At 44.1% G+C, this 23,476-nt stretch overlaps 1 protein-coding gene across 1 annotated transcript in view; it reads left to right on the top strand.

The window, feature by feature from the left end:
- KALRN (kalirin RhoGEF kinase) overlaps positions 1-23,476 on the top strand; it is a 498,966-nt gene that overhangs the window by 461,725 nt on the left and 13,765 nt on the right. The window contains exons 50-56 of the mRNA XM_027885121.1: positions 3,269-3,507; positions 4,377-4,624; positions 7,821-7,944; positions 9,338-9,397; positions 19,561-19,588; positions 20,023-20,194; positions 22,328-22,449. Coding sequence (XP_027740922.1) covers positions 3,269-3,507; positions 4,377-4,624; positions 7,821-7,944; positions 9,338-9,397; positions 19,561-19,588; positions 20,023-20,194; positions 22,328-22,449 — 993 coding nt within the window. The remainder of the gene's footprint in view (positions 1-3,268; positions 3,508-4,376; positions 4,625-7,820; positions 7,945-9,337; positions 9,398-19,560; positions 19,589-20,022; positions 20,195-22,327; positions 22,450-23,476) is intronic.

Here is a 23,476-nt window from a genome sequence, read left to right as displayed (position 1 = left end):
CACGATCAATGGACACTGTGTATTTTGAAAATACAGAGGAATCAAATTCAGTTAACAGTTTTAGCTTCTTCTTGCTCATGAATGGATGAAGGAAAGAGAAGGAAACAGAACTAGAGGAAGAATCTAAAAATGGTATTTCTCTTGTTTGTTCGGAGGCAACAAAGTTAAAAGCAACAAAGTCCAAAATTGGTTTGAACTATTCATTTCAAAATATTTTTTTAAATGCAGCTTATATTAAAGTTCTGCACTTAATAACTTAAAACATGTCCAATAATGAAACATATTTGCTTGAATCAAAATGTGTTGGCTTGGCACAATCTGTTAGATGTTTTGATTTTTGGCTTTTGGTGTTCGGTTTTGTTCATTTTTTGTTGCAAAATTGGAAAAGGCTCTTGCAGCTCACATCAAAGCAAAAGTTCCCTTTTCTTCAACATGTAGGTTTTAAAAATTTTAAGTCAGCTTAATCTTACTTTTCAGAAGTTAACTGGAAAGGAGTTACATGAAAAAATTGTTTGTAACAGTTCAGAAACTATGGTTGAGCTGAGAAGGGAAATAGTATTTCACCCATGATGCCACAACTTGGTATTGGGTTTTCATGAGTTGGAATAGAGAGAGGCTCATACAATCATTGTAAAATGATTCTTTAAATATACTAGTTGGATGAGCAGTCTTAAGTTCTCCAGTTTGACCAGTTGGATGGTTTTGTGTCAGTGGAGTTGGCTTTGAATGAGGAATTATTGGACTAGAAATAAGCTAGACTAATACTTAGCTACTGACTATTTTTTAAAAAACTTTGTGAGAACTGCAGAGGCACTGCTGCAGGCATTTTCTCTTCCTTCCACATCTTTATTGCTTGGGTTTTTTTATTTTTGATATATTCGCTCTTACCCGTCCAGGACCTACTGCCCTGTGAGACCCTTTTTCTACTGAAGCATCTTCATAGACCCTATTTAGCTCATTTTCTGTGAGACCAGCAAGTAATTTGATGGGATAGGAACATAATCATCACTATCTTTGAAGCTAAAATTTATATTAAAATAAAAACTTTAGGATTTACCTTAAACCTATAAATAAGATCTAAGAAAATTATATTGTATCCAGTAGAGCTTGTCCAGTCCAGAACATTTTAAGTGGCTTTTAGAATGTAATCTTATTGAGACTGACTAATCTTTAAATACGTTCTTTAGCTTTGCATTTCATTAAAGCAGATGTTTTCTGTCTTTAAAATCATATTAAATCCAGGCTAAGCCAATGCTGTGTAAACTTAATAACAAAATATTCCCTGCGAGTTCTTGCTCAAGCTGTTTCTTGATTTTCTCTCTTCAGAAGGGAAGCCCTAAAGAGTACAGGGCTACATTCAAAGCATCCACAGTTCATAAATGTAAAACTTCGTGCAATTACACTGTAATATTCAAGTTTTTTGTATTTTTTTCTTGAAAAAGCAAAAGCTGCTAAGCTGGAGAAACGAGCTCTGCACCGAAAGACTTGTTATTGTGACCTTTCATTTTGCTTTAAGAAACAAGCTGTAAAGAAAATATGTCACTGATGGATGTATTTCATAAGGAAAAAGCCATTCATCTGTACCTTTTTTTAAATCATGTTTTGGGGGGCAAGTTGAGAAAGAGGAAATGCAAGTACCTACACACTGATTTTGCCAGAAGCTTCTAAGAATACTAATAGATGTTTGACAGGAGGCTGGAAGCCAGAGATGGGTGGGATAGTTAATGGTAGAATTAGTATCACAAGTGGACATTCAACTAAATACCTTTTAAAAGCACTGAGTAGAATAGACCATTTCAAGATAGACTGATAAATATTCGTTCACGTCTTACTGCTAAAGACCTTGCAGCTGAATCTGCTGTACACAGTAGAAAAACGTCACTGTCAAAGTCACTGTCAAGTTCTCCCCAACCTTCCTTGCCCTCTGTGGCTGATCTGCAGCAGGACCAAACCATTTCCAGCTGCAGCTGAAGTAAGCAAGTGAAACTGGCAGTCACTGTGGCATAAATACAATCTGCTTTTGTGACAAGGGTCACCACGCAGGTTTTGGAGCCAAGTAATCTTTCAGATTGCTACAGATCTATGTTTGTGTCCTTTTGAAGAAAATGGTGATCTGGCATCCTCCTTGATTTTTTTTTTCCTTTTGTTCTTTAGTATGAAGTGATTTCTTTTTGGAATTGTCCTGCCTTTCTCTGGAAGGAGAATGCTGGAGAGTACACTGTGTGGTGTTGAGCCTTTCTGTTTTTCTTTACTTTTCCTCTTGTTGGGAAAGACATTCCTTCTGTTGTGGTTCCCTGGTGGGGCTGATGCTGTGACATTGTGTCCTCTGTCTGCCTCTTGCTAGACTAGTCTCTCTGCATTCCAGTAGGTTTAGTCTGATACATGTACACAGTATTAATTGGCTATAAATCATCCATTGAAGCCACATGACATACAAGAAACCAAACCCACAGGTCTGGGGATGGTAGTCTGAGCCCAGAAAATCTGTTCTTTTCCCATTCTTTGTGAGTCTCAGCCCTGATCCCTTCTCCTCCAAACATAACAGATTATTTATTTCTTCACAATCTGGAATTTTTATCCTTCCTTTTTCCAGTGTAAGCTTTCTTCATGTCTATGAAACATGCACTCTCACAAACAGACTCCTTTTTTTTTAAGGCTTATGAAGCTGTTTGGTGTTGCCTGTTGGGTGTTTTCTGGAGAGGCCTGGACTGCTGAGTCTTGATGCTATCTATACTTTCTCACTTGCTGATCAGTTCCAGCAGTTTCCTTGAACTGAAGCAGTTAATGTCAAAAGCACATTGAAAGCCAAGTTGCAGTGCATCATGTATAAAGAGTATTTAGTCGTCACACTCTCTTAGGAATACGCAGATGAGACTTAGGGATCTTGGCCTGTATTTTCTGATGTTAGCAAAACTGACTGTAAATGCACTGTGCATCTCTTATTCAGGCTTTCATTTATTTTGACTAGGGGATGTGAATTATTTGTATGATTTCAAAGAACATGAATTCAGATGTATATTTTAGCCCACTGTGTTGGTTGGAGAAGCTGTTCTTTGCAGTAGCTGTGTTCAGTTTGCGCACAGCACGACGTAAAATGCTTGTGTCCTGTCTGGCCATGAATGCACCGTGTGCTTTCATAGGGGGCATCTCCTGTTGCTGTTCAGTCTGCATCTTACATGTCTGTTCTGTTTGAATCACCCCCCGCACTCTCTGCAGCCCTCTGCAAGGCTGTGGGGGGCGTGTGGCTAATCCTTGTCCTCCCTTGCAGCGCTGCAGTCGCCCATAGAGTACCAGCGCAAAGAGATCAGCTCAGCCGTGCTGAGGCCCCAGGCCGGGAGGGCCCCTCAGCCCAACAGCAGACCCCATTCCTCTATCCCAGTGGGGTCTGAGAAGCCTTTGAAGGCCACGAGCCGTAACCCATCTCTCCCACCCCTGAAGATATCTACCTCCAACGGCAGCACAGGGTATGAACACTCACAGCCTGGAGACAAGTATGAACAAAGCAAGGTACTGAGCTCGTCTGATAAAACGTGATCTCATAGCCCATTTCTTATGCCACAGACAATCTGTGAGGTTGGCTCTAACTACCAGCTAACCAGGTCAACAGGAATCAACATACTGAAGCAATGGTGGAAAATGGGATTTGGGATTAAACAGAGACTGCCGTCCAGATGAATGGCATGTCAGCTGGGAAATGGAGACAGAGCCTGACCCTGGAGCACTGATCCCAGTGTTTTTCAGGGCACTGTGCTTGCAGATCTGGTGAACTAGATATCCATTTGCTGTACTGGCAGCAGCAATGTTCAGGCTTCCCTAATATCCATTTACCACCCCTTCCTGAAGAGGTCTACTCTGCTGGTATTAGAAAAGTTTAGACCTTTTCCCACGTAGCATCTCTCAAGGTGCCAGCTGAATGTTATAATTTGGGTGTATATGCACTGCAGACAAACCACCAGAGTCAGTAGCCACCAGCAATGTTTCAACCCTACTGCTGACTGAGGTTGCCCAAAGCCACTTTCAATATGACCTGTATGTGAGTGTGAGCATTCATTCAGCTTCTAACATTGAGCCTTCATTGGTCTTTCCCCCACTTCGGCTCAGCACAGACGGTTCATCTGTAACACCCAACAATTGGGAACAAGCTGGGGTACCATTGCTAGCAGCTGTGATATCTGATGTGAAATAGGAGATTGGTTTGTATCAGATCACTGCTACCTTTTAGAGACTTAAAATCGTTTTCTGCCAATGTGAACTTCAAGTGTTTTGTATCTTTTTCCCTGGGTTAGGTTGGAAATAAAGTATCGGGATTGCTGCTGGGAAAAACAGGTTCCTTAGCACCACCCGCTCACCGGTTTCTGTTGTGTCCGTTTTCACAGCCTGATTTGGGAGGGTGCAATGGGACCTCTTCCATGGTGGTGATTAAAGATTACTATGCACTGAAGGAGGATGAGATCTGTGTGAATCAGGGACAGGTGGTTCAGATCCTTGCTGTCAACCAGCAGAACATGTTCCTGGTGTACCAGCCCGCGAACGACCACTCTCCGGCCGCTGAAGGATGGATCCCTGGCAATATCTTGGCTCCCCTCACTAAATCCACCACAGATAATACCGACGGAAGCATCAAGTAAGTGCCATGTTGGCTTCGCTGGGAGCACTGTGTGGATCTTTTGAGGAAAAAAAAAAATAATAAAAATAAACAAACCCAAATGATAGGGCATTCCTGCTGATTTTTTTATCTACAGTGCCATTGGAACAAGCTGAGTGGTCAATCCGCAGCGTCGGGCAGCCATGGTGGATAGCTCGGGTTTTGCTTATTTTCATTTTGTGGGGGTTTGTTTATACTTTGGAGAGAAATAAAACCATAGACGGTTAAAGATACGCTTTATGTTACACCATTTTACGCCGACATGGACCTGCTCGGACTGGACTTATATTTATGTTGTATTAAGTTACTAATCTATATATTGGTTATAACAGCATCTAGCAAAAAAAGAAAAAAAAAAAAGACAAAAAAATCCAGGCCCCGTGTTGGACTGAGGTTCGCTTCTCAAGGAGGAGAGATTTTGTTGTCTATGGCAATTTCCTTGTACAGCTTGTATCTTTTTTTTTTAATTTTAATTTTGGTTTGGTTTGTTTTATTTTTTTTTCTGTTTTCAGTAACTTTTGTAATATACTTTTTGGTTTGTGAGTCCCCCATCCAAGTACATTCCTGTATAAAGTATTTTGCACTATTTAAAAGAAAAAAAAAAAAGGAAAGAAACAAACTCGTATTGATGAAGTCAGGTTGTGCAATATAATGGATAGTCGCAATGTTCATCATTGTACTTGTAATGTAACTAATTTTAAATGTACTATTTTAAATATGTAAAATAAATTTTCACCACGAGCATGTTTTAATGAGGTAAAAGGACTAGTTTGACTTTTTTTTTGTTTGGTTTTGTTTTGTTTTTTAATTTTGTTTATAATATTTTGTTGCTTATTTAACAAATGTGTGGATATATATTTTTCTTTTCTGATTTTTAGAACTTTGTGAGTCTGAAATGACTAAAGCAAGAAAGTGGTTTTTTGGTATTAAATACAGAAGGTACAACCCTCTTTTCAGTAATACCTGTTGATTTCTTTTTAACATCTAAAATGACTAGATGGTAATGCATGATGTATGCTACAAATTGTGTTACCTTACACAAGTACCTCAAGGCGCAGAATTGAACACCAGAAAAGATTTTGTGACAGATTCACTAAAAATAATAACTTGATCTCTGCTGCCATTTCAGTTAAGAGAAATTATGACTTCACCTGTCAGTCAGTAATGAATGCTACCTGGAATTGCATGTTAAGCCAAAGGAATTGCTTAGCATGTCTCTTGCACATCTGCCACGGCCTTTCCTGGGTTCCTCTCTAACAAAAATATGCAACCACATGCCCTTAGATTCATCCACTGTACCAGACTCCTGGTGAGGACTGATTTCATGGCAGCTGTACAGTAAAATTCTGCATCAAATTTTGTAGTCAGATGAATTGTGGCCAGAAAAGTGTAACAAAATAGAAAGACACATACATTGCACTCTCCTTCTTACTTGCAGTGAGATTTAAAGTCTTAAATAATGTTTTCAGACTGAAACAGCTAAAACAATTCTGAAAACAAAACCAGACTTGAATAATACGAGTCCTGTGGTTAAAAAACAACCTGGAGCTGGTGCTACCTTCAACCTTATCTAGTCTGCCAGATCATACTGACTAATTAGTTCAGGTAATATAATTGTTTCTTAATAAATACTGTACACAAAATACATGGTAATCCAGTAGTGTTGTCACCATGTATTATTCACCGACAGGTCAGGGAGTCCATCAGCCATGTCCTTGACTCTTGACGTATCTTGAAAGAAAATGTAACAGTCCTGAAGTGTTGGATAACTTCCCCTGCTCTGCACATCTTACTTGGACCCTCTCCAGAAACGCCCAAATACTGGCATTTTTACTGCCTGGCTGAGACTTGCAGGGTGCTCTGGTGCTCCTTGTGCTCAGACGTGACTGCCTGTGCCAGCCACGTGCACTGGAGACACTGATCCCGGTGGCAAAAAAAGTCGACATGACCCAGTTCAGTTTTGCGTCAGTGGCAGCATTTGGTTTTCGTTTGACTGAGCTATTGTACAGCTCCCATCAGGTGCTGAAGTATAACCAGAAAACGCTTAGGAATCAGACCCAGTGTCCTTGTGGGAGCGTCGGCTGTGTGGGGCATCCTTTGAGTCCTACCTTGCTAACATACTGCGTTTTATTGGCATCGCAGGTGATCCTTGGATTACATGCAACTTGCTTTGTAAAATGTGTCAAGGTACTGTAGACGTGACATGTGCCAAACATTGGGCTTAAACATGCAAATCAAATTTGCATGACTTAAAGGTGGGCAGATGCTTTGAACCTGGACCCCAGCTCATCACTCTGCTGTTTTGAGAGCTTTATGCTTTAGACAACATACCCCTTCCCAAATTCCCACCCCCAACCTGTCCACTGTTTAAACCAAATGAAATCCATATCCAGAACTGGTTTGTTTTTTTCTTAATTTTATGTCTGCTTTGATATGCAATTTCTGTTGTCAACACAGCATTGCTCTTAGAAAGGGTGACATGATCTTTTATTGTTTTTTTTTCCAAGAGTAAGGTCATAGGAGCAGTAATAAAGGGTGAAAAATGTACTGGGCTGACTGATGTCCACTCTAACTGGATTGGCAAAATCAGATGGGAAATTCTTGGTTGAGAGGCACAGAAGCACATGTCATTCTAGGAAATGACTTACCTCTTGGAAAGTTAATGATGCAGCTCCTATTTATTGAGCTATTTGTGTTCTGAGCAACATGTAGCAAGCAACACCTTGAATTTCTTAAATTTTTTTTATGTGCTGTACTGAGTAATCTATTAAGACCATTCTTAAGTATATTTGTTTCACTGCTTTTAACCAACAAGACTGAGGACCAAATTGGTCTTTTAACTGTAGCAAAATTAAAAAAAATATCTATTTGTGGCAATGCAAGATAAAGTCCCTAAAAACAGATGACCAAGTTGTAGTTGCCTGTGCTTCCATCATGGACATTTTTTTCCTGCTCCATGCATTTTAACAGCAACTGTGGCACAACATCTGCTTTGCAGAACTCTTTGGTTTTGAACTTCAACTCTCATTGCTGAAATAAAGGCAGGTGTATTGCTGGTGGCTCTCACCTTTTAGGGAATTGCAATAATTGCAAATGTGGATGCTGGTTCCCCTTTCCAAATCCTTCCTTCCTTCTATGATTTGCCATTTGATTGCTGCGTTTTTTGGTACAACAGGAAGTCATGTTCTTGGCATACCCTGCGCATGAGAAAGCGGGCGGAAAAGGAGAGCAGTGGCAAAAATGAAGCCAATGGGCCACGTAAATCCAAGGATATTCTGGGGAACAAAGTCTCTGTTAAAGTGAGTAAGGCCATCTGAAAACTCTGTGCTGCTCTCCTGCTTCCCATCCTTTCCACCCCCTATAGTATCCTCTCCTGAGAGAGGGAGGGGGCGGCAATTTTGAGTTTGGGTTTTGGTTTTTTTGTTGAGTTTTTTTCAACTTTAGTTATCTTTTTATTTTTTTTTTCCTTTTTTTTTATAGTATCCATTTTAGCAGGATTTTTGCATGCAGGATAAAATGCAGCCTTTGTTTTTTGTTTTCTTTTTCCTGGCATCCCACATGCAAGTAAGTAATCTTCATTAAAAAACCCAACTATATAAATGGTTAAATAGCTTAAAATTGGGACACTAATGATATACTGACCTCTGATCTGGCTCAATCTGCAGCTCCATCAGAGCAGCTGCAGCAGTGAGAAAGCCACTGGATGAACCAATGGCCTTGCTGAAGTTGATGAGTTTTCTTTAGGCCAATATTTCACCATATCTCAAAATAAGGGGTTCCCAGCCTTGGGATGCTTAAGGTTTTTGGTCCAGGGAGATGGTCTCAATGACCTTTTTCTTTCCATGTTAAACAGACAGGGCAGAGATGCTGACTCTGTCTTGCCAGGAGAGGGTCTCGTGTGTGTCTGTTTGTGTGTGTGTATGTGTGTGTGTGTGCGCGTATGTGTGTCTGCGTCTCTTTCTCTCTCTCTCTGAGATCTCCCAGTATGGAAAAAGTTGAGAACTGTGGGGTTAAGCTCCATCTTCTGCTCTGGGTGCCTGACTACTGTGCTCCAACTCAGAGGATCCATCCCTAAATACCGACCATGAGGCCTGCTCAGGACTCCTCTGGGGCTTTCCCCCCAGAGGGAAACAGAGGCAAGCAAACACTTGTTGTGATTTTGACACAACCAAAGCCCAGCCTTGATTCAGGAAAGCACTTGAGCATGTCCTTTGGATCCACCCTTCTCCAGAAGAGCCCATGATTAAGTGTTTTCCTTTGCAGAGGCTTTCAGTCTTACAAGCCTAGTGAAATAGCCCTGGCATGTGCAAAGGGAGGAACCTGCCACTGCAACCCAGGTGTCCTCACACCCACCGTGCAGCCGCCTGCAGCGCCGAGGAAGGACTGGGCCCAAGGAAAGCAGTTGCTCCAGCATGGTGGCACAGTTCTTCCTCCTCTTGCTTCCTCCTTGTTTTTACTACCTGAACAAATTGCAGAATCACTGCTGCTTCTTTGGCAAAAGCATGTCTTTGCCGTTCCTTCCCTTGTTTTGTTGTCGGTTTGTTTTTTGGTTGTTTTTTTTTTTTTAGGAGCATTTTCTCTAATGTTACCCATTTCCATGATGCTCTCAACTGTGCTGCTGCTCTGCCCTGACTAACCAATCTCTTTTCTAATCTCTTGTTCTCTTTCTTCCTCTTCATGCTGCCAAACAAGGAGACAAACAGCTCAGAGGAATCAGAGTGTGATGACCTTGACCCCAATACTAGCATGGAGGTAGAGACAATCATCCTTGTGATTATTTTTTTCCCAAGAAAATTTTCCATTTTGAAATGCCTTTGCTGAAAGGGGAGCTGGTGGGTCTGTATCACTTGCAGGCCTGTGCCAATTTAGTGTGAGTCACACAAAGCGACGATTCTGGGTTTGCCAAGGGCTGGAGTTTGGGCTGCCTTTGTGGTGGGAGCAGTGGAGGAGGATGAGGCACAAAGTTCTGGTGGGCAAGAGGCTCATGTAGTCACCTTCAATCACTGTTTCCCACGTGGTACCTCATTCCAACAATAATGCACGTGTGTCAACTCTGATAAACGTAGCGGCTTTCTGTGTTAAAAACAACTCCTGCCCTGGGTGAGCTGCTGGTCAGGCCTGTGTTATAAATCACGGGAGCAAATGTTGTTGTACCACAACCAGCACTTTATCTAGAAAATCAGAAACGACAATGTTTCCTTTTTCTTCTGGAAGAGTGGGAAATTGCATTTTTGTCAGAGTACTGAAGGAGAATGGTAAAACTAGTTGTGTGAATGTACTCGTATCACAGGCCAAGCTGATGCAAATAGGTGGACTCAAATCATGGTACATTATGTTACTCTTTTTCCAGTGTGAAACCACCAGTTCTAGTGGAGTGCCATGTTGAGAGAGCCTGAAGGAGCTTAAAATCATAAACAGTTATATATCTGATTCTCCTCAGTCCATATCTTGCAGGATCCATTTTTTTTTCCTGTGTATAGTGACCACACCAGTCATTTCTAAACATTGGACCAAGGCTGAAAGAGGTTCCTGCTGAAACAGGTTCAGAGATGTAGTGATTTTGTGGCAATGCCAGGGCAGGTCACTGGAGAACAAGGATATCTGTGTCCCAGCAGATCTCCCGGATGCTGTTAGCCAGGCTGCACTATAAACATCCTGCAGAAAAAAAGCTGATCTTCCTTCTGGAAGGAAAAAAAAGAAGAGGGAGAAGTCTTTTGAGGTGCACCACCTTAGCTGTTAACCTGAAAGCTTGCTTTTATTTTAATTGTGTTGGGATGTGTACTAAAGGAGAGCTTTTGACCCAGCTGACATCCTGGAGATTGAACTGTCCTTACCACTAAAGCTGCATTATTCTCAGGAGTGTGTTTGCATTTTCAAAGAGCGTTTTGCCAGTGACAGGTAACAACGAGAGGTGTATGTGTTTGTTAAGAGTGCCTGGTTACTGCATGGGAGTCTGTGCAAGCTTTCCCTCACTGAAAAATGCCCTGTGGGGTAACAGGTGGCTGAGACACAGGTGTATTGTAGAGAGCTGGGTGAGAATCACTGTTCTTTTTGAAGAGGATTTCTGTGTTTTGGCTTTGCTCAACAGGAGGAAAAACAGATGTTTTAAAATTGCCAGTGGGAGTATCTGAGTCCTACAGTGTCGGCATTTCTGGTTAGTTCCAGCATACTCCACATGGGTCTTTTTGATTGTTTGATTTGGGTTTTTACCATGGTATAGTCTACTGTTCTGAATTTAGGGAGAAAAAAGCCTTCCTGTTTAAATCAAAAGGCATTAATGTCAAGTCTTAGCTATGGTATCAATCTGCTATTGGGGGAGTAACTGTGTGCCTGGTGTTTGACTTGATTTACACTCAGAAACCACATCCTGCATCCCCCAGGTCACTGGCTGGAGGTGCCACCGTCACTGCTGAAGTCCCCCGGAGCCACACTGTTCCTCATGGCTTGGAAAGCTCAAATTGGCTTCTGAGAAAAACTCTCTTTAGGCTGAGCAAATGTTTAAAATTGCAGAGGGAGAGAAATTAAGAGAACAATTGTGGGGGTGACTTGCTAAGGTCACACTGTCCTCCAAGGAGCAGCATGGCCTTTGCCTTGTGCTGGTTTTAATACATTTGCAGCCTGGAGTGAATGTGGTCAGCTCGTTGGTCTAACTAAGAAATGCTGGGGGCAGGGGATTGGTGGTACCCAGTATAAACTAAAAATCATCTAGAGGGAGCAAAGCAAGGGCAAGCTCATAAATGTTCATGAAGCCCTAGAAGAGGCCATGAGAAAGTCTAGTCTGTAAAGGTCTGGGGTATTCAGCTACTGGGAGCCATGATTGTTCTCCATTTCCTTTCATTTTGAGTGTTTTGATTCTCCTTTTCAAATGTATTATGAGAAATTACCTATATTACGGCCTTGGAAGCCAAAATCTTTTCTCATTAAAATACAGGCAAGACAAACTACTTGCACCACCTGAGCCTGGTTCAGGGTTTCATTGGTGCCCTAGACTTTGTGTACTAGGCTTAAATAACTGTTAAACAGTTGTGCTACCCCTCCACCCCAACCTGTGCATGCAGTCAACATCAGCATCTCACCTGGTTTTCCTTTGCTTGCTCTGTGGTATGTCCCAGCAGAGCCACTTGTGGCCACCCAGGGTGGCTGGAGAAAACATGACCAGCTGTCCAAGGAAGGGGAAGACCTTGTCCTCACACCTGGCTAGGCTCGTGATGGATTTTATAGACACTGGGAGTGCTGGTAGGAGAGCTGTGCCCCAGCCATCAACATTCAGAGGTGCACGAGGCCCTTCCTGTGTCATTAAGGTGGAGTTGTCTGTAGCTGTCATTACAGCCAGGTAATAACAGGGCAAGTCAACCTGGCTTCTCCTATAGGACTGTCACCCCTGACATCCCTCTTCCTCCCACTGTGCATGAGAACGTGCACCCAGTGCTGGAACAGAGAGAGCAGTCTCTAAATGCAAAGCAGAGTATTAATTACCTGGAAGTGTCGGTGCAATTTGCCCCCAACCTACTCACTGTGTAAGAAGTTGGTAAGCTGGTCATAATATCCATGAAGTCCCTCAGGTACTGTGGCTTTTCAGATCTTGCTTGGCTTGCTATTTATGAAATACCTCAGTAAATTCCATTCAGTAGATTCCAGATTTCTGAAGCACTTTGTTTCAAGGGGGCACACAGTCAGGAAAGAAACATGGAGCACATATATCACGAGAGCAGGAAAACTGAAATTCTGGGTGATACTTCTTAAAGGAGCTAAAATGCCATTACTGGGGGTTTGGCCACACAGTGACATGCTGGCCTCGGAGAGCTTCCCAGTCATTGTAGCTTTAACTAGAAATAGTATTTCTTGATGACTGGTTTTTTCCTCTTGTTTATTAATATGTAATGAAAGTGCATGAGGATGGAAGTGAAGTTTGGGGTTTACCTCTAGTTTTCTGCTTTGTGCTGTAGTTCCACAAAACAGGAGGCACAAACTCATCTATTAAATATGTGAGTGTAGGAGCAGGCACTTAAGGAACATGTGTAGCCACGTGAGTGATAGAAATAACCTATATTTAAGGAAGATTGGAGACTCCCTTTCCACATGTCTGTAGCTAATTGCACAAAGACAGGCAACTCCACTTCTGGGAAGTGTACCCTTGTGAATCAGCAAATATCATCCACACCCAAGTCTGGGATCCTGGACAGTGACACAATTAATTGTCCTACAGTTTTCTGTGTCATAAAGTCTCATTGGGTTTCGATAATGCTAAGGGGGTCATAAGTCAGCTGTGGAAATCCCACTGGGCTACCTCTCCTATCTAAGTGAATGTTCTTCCCGCAGTCTGAAGGTCTGACTGAGCTAAACCTCACTGAATCCAGCAGCAGCTCCTCACGGCTTTGGGATGGACCTCACAGATCTTGTTTTGCACAGCAGGACTCCAGCTGCAGTGTGGTGCAAGTACTGCTGGTGGACACACGTCTGTCACTGAGCCTGTAGTGTTTGTTCCTGTGTCTTAGTTGTGCAAGGGAGAGATGAAACCCAGGCCCACCCTGAGTCACTCTAAGTGCCATCATTAGATTAGCAAGCTGGGCTGTTGCCAAGGTACATATGTTGGGCTTCTCAATCTGCTTTTTTCAGTTAATGACATTTTAGCATTTTAGAACTACTCAGAGACACTTAAAGCAAGATAAGCACTAGGAAATGTCCTGTAGGGAAGAATACTGTGTTAAGTAACGGCTTGGTGGATACAGCATTGGCTCCAAGTCAACACTCAGCTCAGGCCAAGAATTCCCAAGTGCTTCAGGGAAATGCCTTCACCCCCTGCCTGAAGTTGTCTATCTCCAGAGCAGATCTAACATATTTTCTTGGCAAAATCTTGTACAGTACTGGAAAGAAAGCCTTTCCTGGCCTGTTACTACAGTGTGAATGATTACAGTCCTGAGAACTTCCTATGTTTCCCTATGACAGCCTCCATGGGCAACACCACTGTGGTGGTGCCCTGCCCTGAGTGGCCAGGGATTATAGAGACAGATCAGGAAGGTGGCTCACCAGGTGTGACATAGCCTGAGCTGGCGGCACAGACATGGTGGTTTAGCTTTTGGAAAAGCAAGATGTAACACTTCACACGCAGGAAGGGGTACAGTGCTACGACGTGGTGCGTGGAGTAGAGACATCACACAGGCTCAGTCATGGAAGCAGCCAGCCCTTTAGACCATGCAGCAGGAATCTGATGAGGGTGAGAGGGCTTCTGACTGTACAGCAGTCACCATCCCTTGTGGCTTCTCCATCAGTCTCAAAGGTAGCCGAGCCCATCCTTGCTTGGGTGCCAGAAGGCATCCCTATCCCTGCCAAAAGGCTGATGCCATGGGACATTTCACCAGATGCCATTTTAAATTTTTTTTTGTATTTGCTGGCATCTATCCATGTGTGATGGAATCCTTATTTGCTCATTTTATCAGAAAGTTCCTCTTGCTAATTTGTTTCTCTTTTGCGGAAGGGGAGGCTGGTAACACTATGAGCTTGTCACCCCAAAAGTCTCAACATAAAAGTTGACCTAGGCAGAGATGAGTGATAGAACTTTTCCTACAAATTAGAGTTGGCTTAATTTCTCTGTAACTAATTTCTGGGAATCGTTAAATTTTGGTTGTTTTTGTTTGTTTGTTTTGTTTGTTTGTTTGTTTGTTTTGTTGGTTGGTTTTGGTTGGTGGTTTTTTGGTTTTTTTTTGGAGTAAGGGAGCAAGGAACATGCTGCTGACTCTACTACCACCATGGACAATTGTGTCAATATTTTATTTTAACTCGGTGACCAAGAGGTGCTATTGTTTACAAAATACTGAGCTGCTTGTCTTGGAGTAAACATGCCCTCTGCTGTTTAGATGAAGCACAGGCTTGGTTTGCAGCCTAGCTTTATGCTTTGGGGGGAAAAGAAATGTTCTTCTCGCTCCTGGTTTTGTTATGCACCTCTGAAATGGGATTGAAACAGAAAAATACAAGCATCTGCAGGACTCTTCTGTGGATTGGTGTGTCTGTGTTGGGCATAAGCCCCTCCTCCAGGGAAGTGGAGTAGGAATGGCGAGGACACCTCCGCAATGGAGAACCAAACCCTGGCCAAGGTGAGAACCCTCTCAGGCAGCCGAGCTGTGCTTGCAGAGCGTTTCAGGACCAGCCACTGGCATGGCAGGATGGCTTCTCACTCCCCACCAGATAAAGCATGTGGGCACAAATGAAAGATAAGCTTTTGCTAAGAATTAGGGCAGTTGGAGCCGCTTTGGGAGTGGACTTTGCAGTTACTGCTGCAGATGCTTTTCTGTCCTTATAATATGAGCTTAACAAATGAGGAAAAAAATGGCCCAATACTGCAAAATGCTGAGTTGTTGGATGAAGCACCCATGCTGCTTTTCTAAAGCCTGAGTGTTGAGTTACACTTAATTCACATAGATCTAAGTCACTTAGATCCCTGCAAGTCCTCAAAGGCATTCAAGTACGTGTCTCATGTGCCTTTCTTGGTTTGAGCCCTGAAACCACGCAGGCTAGAGGAGGAAGAAGCAAGGTCTATTTCTGGCTTTTTACTGAATAACCCTGAGCCATCCTCCCATTTCTTTATCTCACACCCCTCCCTCCAGCTGCCTGTCTTTGCCTGGTTAGTGTTAGACCCCACATCGCTTGAGCAGAGGCTGTTTCATGTTCTGCCTTTGTCACCTTGCGTAGGGTTTCCATTTTCAGCTCTCATTGTATGGGAAACAGAAACTCTCCTGGCCGTGGAGGGAGCCTTGCAAGTTTTCACCTACCCTGGATAAAGCTACAGGTATTTCATCCAATAGAAAAAAAAAATTATCTCATTTCAATTAAAATTATGTTCCAAGAAAAAAGAGCAAGCTGTGTTTCCTACCTGCCTTGCCAGCTAAATTTCATCCCTTGGGGTTTGTGTTTGCATGGTACGGACTGACACTGGAGACGCTGTGAGAAGTTTTCGTGTTGGGTAGTTCCATCCCCATGGGTTTGTTTGCTCTCAGGCCAGACTGGCATCCACACTGGGGCAGGTGGTGTTTGCTGGGATTTCTTCAGGGAGCCTTTGTCCCACTGAGACCTTGGTCCACCTTCCCCTGCTCGTGGCCACCACGGCCAGGTTATGGCTGTCAGGACTGAGCCTCATATTGCTTTTCAGAGAGAAGAAAAAATCCACAAAAGCCACATATCCAGCAGGGCTTTTTTTCCACCTTTAAAGCAGTGCAGGGCATTCCCCGAGGCAGCGATGCACAGAAGCCAGGACTCCTGCATCCCCACACGCACCACTGCTGCCCTTTCTTCATCTTGTGTGGGAGCTCCCAAGGGTGTGCAGGGGCTTTAAAAAGCAGGGAAACATGCTGGAGAGGGCAGTATTTCACATCCTTTTTTCTGAGGGAGAAGTCACCTGGATTTGGAGCCCACCATGTTGCCCATGCAAACTTCCCTGGCAGCATCATGTGCTGCAGGTGCAATGTGGTGGCCCCCGAGCCTCAGTGGCTGCAGGAGATCTGCATCCCCTGCCCAAAAAACACCCTGCTCATCAGAAGCCCACCTGGGCCCTTGCCCTCAGGGATTTCTGCTCTTCAGAGCAACCTGGCCTGGCTTTCATCTCTCTGCAAATCCCTGAGGAAGAAAGAGGAAGAGAATTGTGAAGAGTTACTTGCACGGACTTTAGGATCTTTTCCAGCTTTTTGTACAGAGCATCATTTTAAAGAGGTACTTGGCAAGTGCATCCACAAGGGAAACCAGTCCTGGCACCAGCAGGAGACTGTGTGGGAGCAGTACGTGAGCTCCCATCCTCTGAGGGCAGTGAGGCCACGCTCTGGAGCTCCCCTCTCTACGCACAGGAATTAAAAATCTATTTAGCAAATGGAGAAATTATCTCCAAAGGTCTCACATTTAGTCCAGAAGGACTCAGAAGGGTTCTCTCTCCTGCTATCCACCCATAGCCTGGAAACCCAGCCAGCCTGCAGAGGCAGCAAACCCTCAGGGCTTGGGAGCAAATGTGTGAACCAGTGGATCTGGCTTCTGGCTGCAGGTCTGGCTGTGAACCTTTGCTTTCCCATTTCTGCCCTTCTCACCCCATCATTTGACCCCCTCCTTCAAAGCAGACCAAATCCTGTTCCCTAATTAAGTGATATGCTTTGGTAGCACTTAAACAATCTCGTGCAAACAGACTTCTATTTTTTTCTAAACTTACAGCAGGCAAAAGCTGTGACATGGCTGTGGGGGTTTTGTTAGGTGACATTTGATGAATTAACAGATGAAGTTTTGGGAGGGGAAACATAAATTTTACCCACAAACTCTTCCAATATTATCTAGCAGTGATAATTTTATTTCTGCTATTCCCACGGTGAAAAAAAAATTGGTAAGGCAATTATTATAAATTATTGGACCTTGGATGTCACTAGAAATGTAGACTTTTTTATTTGTAGGTATATCCATTACATTCATCATTGTAGTTGCATCTTCTAATGAATCCTTTAGAGTTATAAAATTAATGTAAAGTGTTACGAGTGTTTCTTTCTCCTGATTGCTAATCCTACAGGGATGGAGATCAGTGAATAATAAGGGAATTTAGTGCATGCTGCAGGGAAGGAAGGGGAGAGCTTTGAAGGATGGATCTCTATTTCAGTTAAGCCAAACACTACAAAAATGAAGATGTATGTGCAAATGAGCTGATGCCTGGGGTTACTCAGCTGAAAAGTAGACAGCATCTCTCTGAGGAAAAGTGGCAAGCAATGGTATCCACAGAACAGCTTTTTCTTTCTTTGCTGTTTTGTGTGAGCAATACAACTTAATCACAGAGATCCATCTCTTTCTCTTCCCATGCACAGAGGGGAGAGAGGATGCTCTTCATCCAGTATCCCATTGTGCCACGATTTCTTCCTTTCTGCATTGTCCAGGGGGCCATATGTGGGTTCTGGACTCTGCAGAACAACACTTGCTGCCTCTTGAGTCCCTCACCCTTTCAGAGGTTTGTGTCCTGATGTCAGTGCCCAGCTGCATCCTTGAGATGGGACTTTGTGTTTTCCACTGCTTGGAAACCAGGGCCAGGAGGTGCAGGCAGGAGGAAGACTTGACACAGAGCTGGGCTGGCTCTCATGTGCTCAGGCTCCTACCAGCTGAGCCGAACTGTGCCATCCCATTGCAAGGGTAGTATGACATCCCCACTGCAGAGATGCCCCAAACATGAACTTTAAAAAAAAAAAAAGCCCTAATTATAGTAATAGTGCTCAAAGAGTCTTCTCTGGGATGGTTTCTCCTTCCAGGATGCTGTGAATGATGTGTTTTAAGTCCCAACACTCTTGGGAGCATGTGGGAGTCCAAGCCATCACACTTTTGTCCACCAGGTACAGTCTGACTGGCTGTGTGGTAGGGACTGAGACCTGCTTTGCTGACAAGCAGCAGCCCCCACTCATTTCTGGAGGGCAATGTGTAAAGTACTGGCACTGACTGGTTGTTTCAGCTGGTTCTGTGAGCCTTGTGCTCTCTGTAGATGTATCCCAAAGGATCAAATTCTGCCTATTGCTAGGACAAAGGATACTCTCAGTCTCAGGTGGAAAGGAATTTGTTGATGTCAGGTATGTTTCTGTGAGGACAAAATGAACATTTGTGAGGGGCAAGTCCATGTTATGCCTGGTTCATTTGGGCTTTGTGCTGGTGACAGGGGAAAGCAGACCCTGAGGTCTTAGTGCTGGTACCAGAGCTTTGCCTGGGGCTATAAAGAAGAGCCATGACCAAAGTGAACCTGAATATGCCCAAGTGCCTCCTTGAATTGCACCCTGAGCCATTCACCTTGGAAAACTATTTATAAAGCCAAAATGTAAATATAAATTTTGAAGACACATCTACCTTATTTTGAACAGTTTTTGCTTCTTTTTCATGGCCTGGTTTCTGAGCAAAAAACTTCCCATCAGCTTTGTTAGGCCATGAATTAGGTCACTGCTTTATTGGCATCTTCCAAAATAGCTCTGAAATAAAAAGTAACAAAGATACTTAAGGTGAGATAAACCACACTGGGTTTTTTGCTGCTTGATATGAAATTATTAGCTTGAATTTGAATAACAAGGCCTTACAAGATTATTAGAACTGTTAACAAGGCTAAAACATCTATACTACTGTACACTACAATGTAGGTAGGGTTGATTCTGAGCATAAGAACTTAGTGGCATTGTCTTTGCTTTTCCCTGCTTTGCTTCCAGGGTTACATTGGCACATAGAGGCTATAGAGAGAGAACAGCTTTTCAAGCCTTTGATAACTTGATCAATTAGCTAGTTAGATAGAATAATTCCTCATTATCCAAACATAGTTTCAAGTTGGAAAGTTTCCAGCGGTCCAGTGAAATGAGTGAATTTTTATTCACTGTGATAGACCAAGAGTTGTTGCAGGACTGATCCTCGCCAGTGGGCAGAATGAAGTATTTCTGGTTTAGTGCTTCACTTTTTTTTTTTTTCCCTGAAGCTGAGCAGAATTTAAAGGACATTTCCCCAAACCTGGTTAGTGGCAGGTATTCATGTGGCAGAGTATTCATGACATGTCCCAGGTATGTGGTAACTGCAGATGCTCTGTGACACAGGTCTGGAGCCAGGCATGGGAGGAGCACAATCCACCTCTGGGAAAAATGGCTTCAGCATTATCACCCAGGCAAGGAGAGGGCACACCCACCCTCCTCAGCCTTGGTGCTGCGCCTGTTACCTGTGATGCTTTATCAGAGTTCAAGAAGCCATAGCTTTCCTTTACTTTCCCAGCTGTGCCCAGGCCTGTTCTGTTGTCACTAAAGCTTGTTGCACTTTCTGATTGGTAGAAGGTATTTGTTGCCACTGGTCTGTGCTTCTGCAGTACTGGTCAGGTTCACCACCTTGTGAAATCAGATGTTTCTTTGTCACTGTCCAGAAAATAAATGCTTTTATCTCTTTGTATTTTGCAGATAATCAACCCCAATTTCATTCAAGAAGGTGAGTTAAGGACAGCTGTGCAGCAGCTGTGATTTACTGTGGTGCCTCAGCATGCTCTGCACCCTGCATTTGCAGCAAAGGCAGCTCTGCTGCTCAGTCCCCAGGGAAAGTGGGCTTCCTGCTGCCTGCTCAGCTCAGACAGCCCAGGGCCAGGGGAGAGGCTGAACCCTCCAAACCTGCCCTCACAAAGTCTCATCCTCCTGCCAGGGCACAGGGCTGGGGGGTGGACAGTTCCCACTGCCTCCTTCTCTGAGCTGTGAGCTGCTGGCTTTTAATGAAGGAGAATTTTGGTAGCATAAACCCAGGCCCCCACCTGTTTGGGATGCATATCCCAAGTTGGTCCTGTAATGTTTTCTCTAGACTTGTATGACTCTAGACATCCTCACCTGCAGATAAAAGGTGTCATATGTGTGTCCCCATGGTTTTTTTTACAGTGGCTCCAGAGTTTCTTGTGCCATTAGTGGACATCACTTGCCTCCTTGGTGACACAGTGATGCTGCAGTGCAAAGTCTGTGGACGACCCAAACCAACTATAACCTGGAAAGGACCAGATCAAAACATTCTTGACAATGAAAACAGCACAGCCAGTTACACAGTGTCATCCTGGTAAGGTCCTGCCTGTGAATCCCAACATAGCTGGTCATGATGGTTGTGTTACCCTCAAATATGACACCAGCCCAGCTACAAGGCTCACTAGAAATGCAGTTAATCAAGTCTGGCATGGTGTATGGGCACATGGGTGCACCACACATCAGCTAAAAAGGGTCAGGCTTTGGGGCTCAGGTAGCCCTATTGTTTCCTGAGCTGAGTGTGCTGCTGGCAGACATGTGCTTGCTCTCGTTTACCTCCTGAGCCAGCTGCAAGCCAGAAGCCAGAATGCTCACAGCCTGTTAGTTTGGTTGATATCACCTCTGCATTGCTAGGGCTTCTCTGCTTGACTTTGATGCCATGCTCACCTTTGGGAGTCAAGCAGAGCAAGCCCCCACCACCCTGCAATACCCCCATGACTGGGCATTTTCTCATCTTATGGGCAGAGGTAGCAACTCTTGCAGTTTTCCTGAGCATTTCCTCAGCTGTTTCTAAAAAACCCCACATGTGCTCCTGGGAAGGCTACATCTGGCTGTGCTTGGACAGAAAGATGCTTGTCATGATGTTTCCGGCTTGGCGAGGGAGGAGGAAAAACTATCTTTACAATAAGCATTGGAAAGATTCAGAAAGATCTGGAGTTGAATTCAGGTCAGGTAACAGCCTGCTGCTGGAGGCTCATCTGCAGCTTATATAAGCAATTTGGGCCAAACTGCAGTGGAAATCTCCGGGAGGCAATCTTTCATTTGAACTTTTCAGCGCTTCTGGCTCAGGCTGAAATGAATCCAGGAAGAACAAAGCCACTGAAAGTGAAAAATGAACACTAAGAGAGAAGGGATTTTACACGTTCAATAAAAAAAATCAAATCTGATCAGGAGCTTTCTTCAGAGACCATTTGCTTATGTGACTGTCCCAGAGCATCAAAAAATTGTCTTTAGCCTTTACCTAGTAGATCACTAGTGCTTTATCTTCAGGCTCTGGCTGTGGTTGGGATGGGGGGATTTTTCCATGCAGGGTTCTGGTTTCCATCACAGTCCTCTGCCTGTGTGTTGGCTCCCTGTGCACTATCAGCACTTGTATTGTCTTGTTACTCGTATACATTTTCCAGTGAAGACACAGCCTGCCAAGGAGAGGCCCAGCGGAGCAGTGGCTCTTACAAATCTTGCTGGCACAAGTGTCTTGGACTGTGGGGAAAGAGGATATTCCTCTCCTGTTTTAAACCTGTACAGTCAGACCAGCAAAGGCTGCAGTGTCCAGACAGTTATCCCAGCAATGCCCTTCTGCAGTTTCCAACACATTAGGCATTCAAGAACTAGCCTAGTTTTGCCATCAAGGGAACTTACTGTTTGCTCTAAGCTGAGTCTCCAGTACAGCTATAGCAGTTACACAAGCAAAATCCTTTAATTCAGGCCAACTCCCGCACATTGCATATTGAAGACTGAAATGTGCAAACCAAAGTGACTATGAACAGACTGCTATAAATTCACTAGACTCTGCAGAGCTGTTTATTTTCTCAGATTGGCCCAAAGACTGAGTGTCTCTCAAGAACTTGGCACTGTTCTCTTTATCCTCAGCCCTTACAAAATGTCCAGCCTTCCAAATGGGGGCCTGGCAGCAACATGACATCAATGGCACATGCTCCAGGGGTCTGAAACTCCCCAGCAATGTCAGGCACCCTGTGCTGTGTGACTGCTTTCTGCATCTGCAGGAAGCCCAGTTTGTCTGGTGTTTGTTGGACTTCACTGCAGAGGTACAGCAGCTCAGCATTTCCCGAGATAGGAAAGATCCAGGGATAGGAAATCATTCCACATATATGGAGTCTAAGCATCCAGTTCTGGACAAGCACAGGAAATATTCAACTCCTGGACTTTGCTTGCTGCTTGAGTGATCCTTCATCACCTCCTCCGAGGCCATAACAGACAAGCAGATTTGCCTGGCAGGCAATTTGGACCAAAGGTTTCCTCAAAGGTTTCATTAACAGCCTAATCCTGATAGATGAGGAGCTGTACTCAGGTACCAAATTGCTGGGAGGGGATGTTCCTTCAAATAAGTTAACAGGATTTGTGTGTTTGTAATCAGGCAGGACAGGAACTGTATAAAAACCATTAGCAAGTGAAGCAGCACTTTATAATTGGGGCTTTCCTGCACCCACAGTGAGTCTGGGGAGCTCACCTTGAAGATCTGCAACCTGATGCCTCAGGACAGCGGTATTTACACCTGTGTGGCAACCAATGAGCACGGAACCGCCTCAACCTCTGCAACCATCAAAGTCCAAGGTAGTGCATCTGACCTTAACATGTGGGATTTTTCTTGTACAGGGTCCTTTAGTGGGGGCTGGGAGCACCCAGGAACAGCCAGTGTAGAGGCAGCTGGATGTGGGGCTGTGCCAGGTGAATTGAGATGTTAAAATCACACAACCATTCCTCAGCCACAACTCCCACTGATGGCTGAAGGCTTTGCGTGTTCTTTGTGCTTGATTAAGTCGTCTGATCGTAAACATCATGTCTGGGAAATGAAAATGCATTGGCACTGTTTCAGCTCCTGCATCCTGCTCACAGCGCTGCTTCACAGGGGCTCGGTGAGGTCGGCCAGGGGAAGCTCAGCTCCCTTGGGCTGCTGAGTCCCTGGGGAGATGACGCCCCAATTAACTGCAGGAAGCTCTGGGCTTTAGAATCTGCCTGGAGCAGGAGGACCTGGGATCCAGGGACACCAGTGTTCCACCTCCCCCTCTCTTTAGGGGATGGAGAAGGCGAAGTAAGGAATTGGCCTGGGTGAACCGTTCTGCAGGGATTCAACTTGGAGACATGTCTCCAAGCCTGAATTCTCAGCACTGTAATTAGTGACCCATCTAATTGTAATAAATACAACATAATGAGTTGATGCTCATTACCTCCAGCTCTGGGATCTGATAGCATGAGAGATGAGAGGTGCCTGCTGTGCTGAAGGGGAGGGTCCAGGGAAGAATGTCTACCTGGAGACTTACAGATGCAGCAGTGTCACAAGCATTTAGAAGTCCATTTGTTTGGCCTCACCAGATGCCCTAGAGACATAATGTTCCCAATTTATCCAAGCAAGTTAGTGGCTGCACTAACTACTCCTGTGCTGAAGGGAACCCTAAGCAAAGCACAGAAGAATTACTGGTCATTTGTCAATCTGCTGCCAAGCACACAAAGCCTCATACACACAGAAGAGCTCTGAATGCCTTGCTTGTGTCATTTTTGGACACTTCAATGGCAGCAGACTCCCCACCCTCAAAACCTCACTTGCTGCTTAGTGAAGTCCATGGGAATATTTGTTTTCCTC

The sequence above is a fragment of the Empidonax traillii genome, unplaced genomic scaffold, assembly GCF_003031625.1.
Source record: "Empidonax traillii isolate 1590-97213 ecotype Southwest subspecies unplaced genomic scaffold, ASM303162v1 scaffold161:size1573837, whole genome shotgun sequence".
Lineage (NCBI taxonomy): Eukaryota > Metazoa > Chordata > Aves > Passeriformes > Tyrannidae > Empidonax > Empidonax traillii.
Note: the sequence above shows the minus strand (reverse complement) of the source record. Positions and strands in the feature narration are given on the sequence as shown.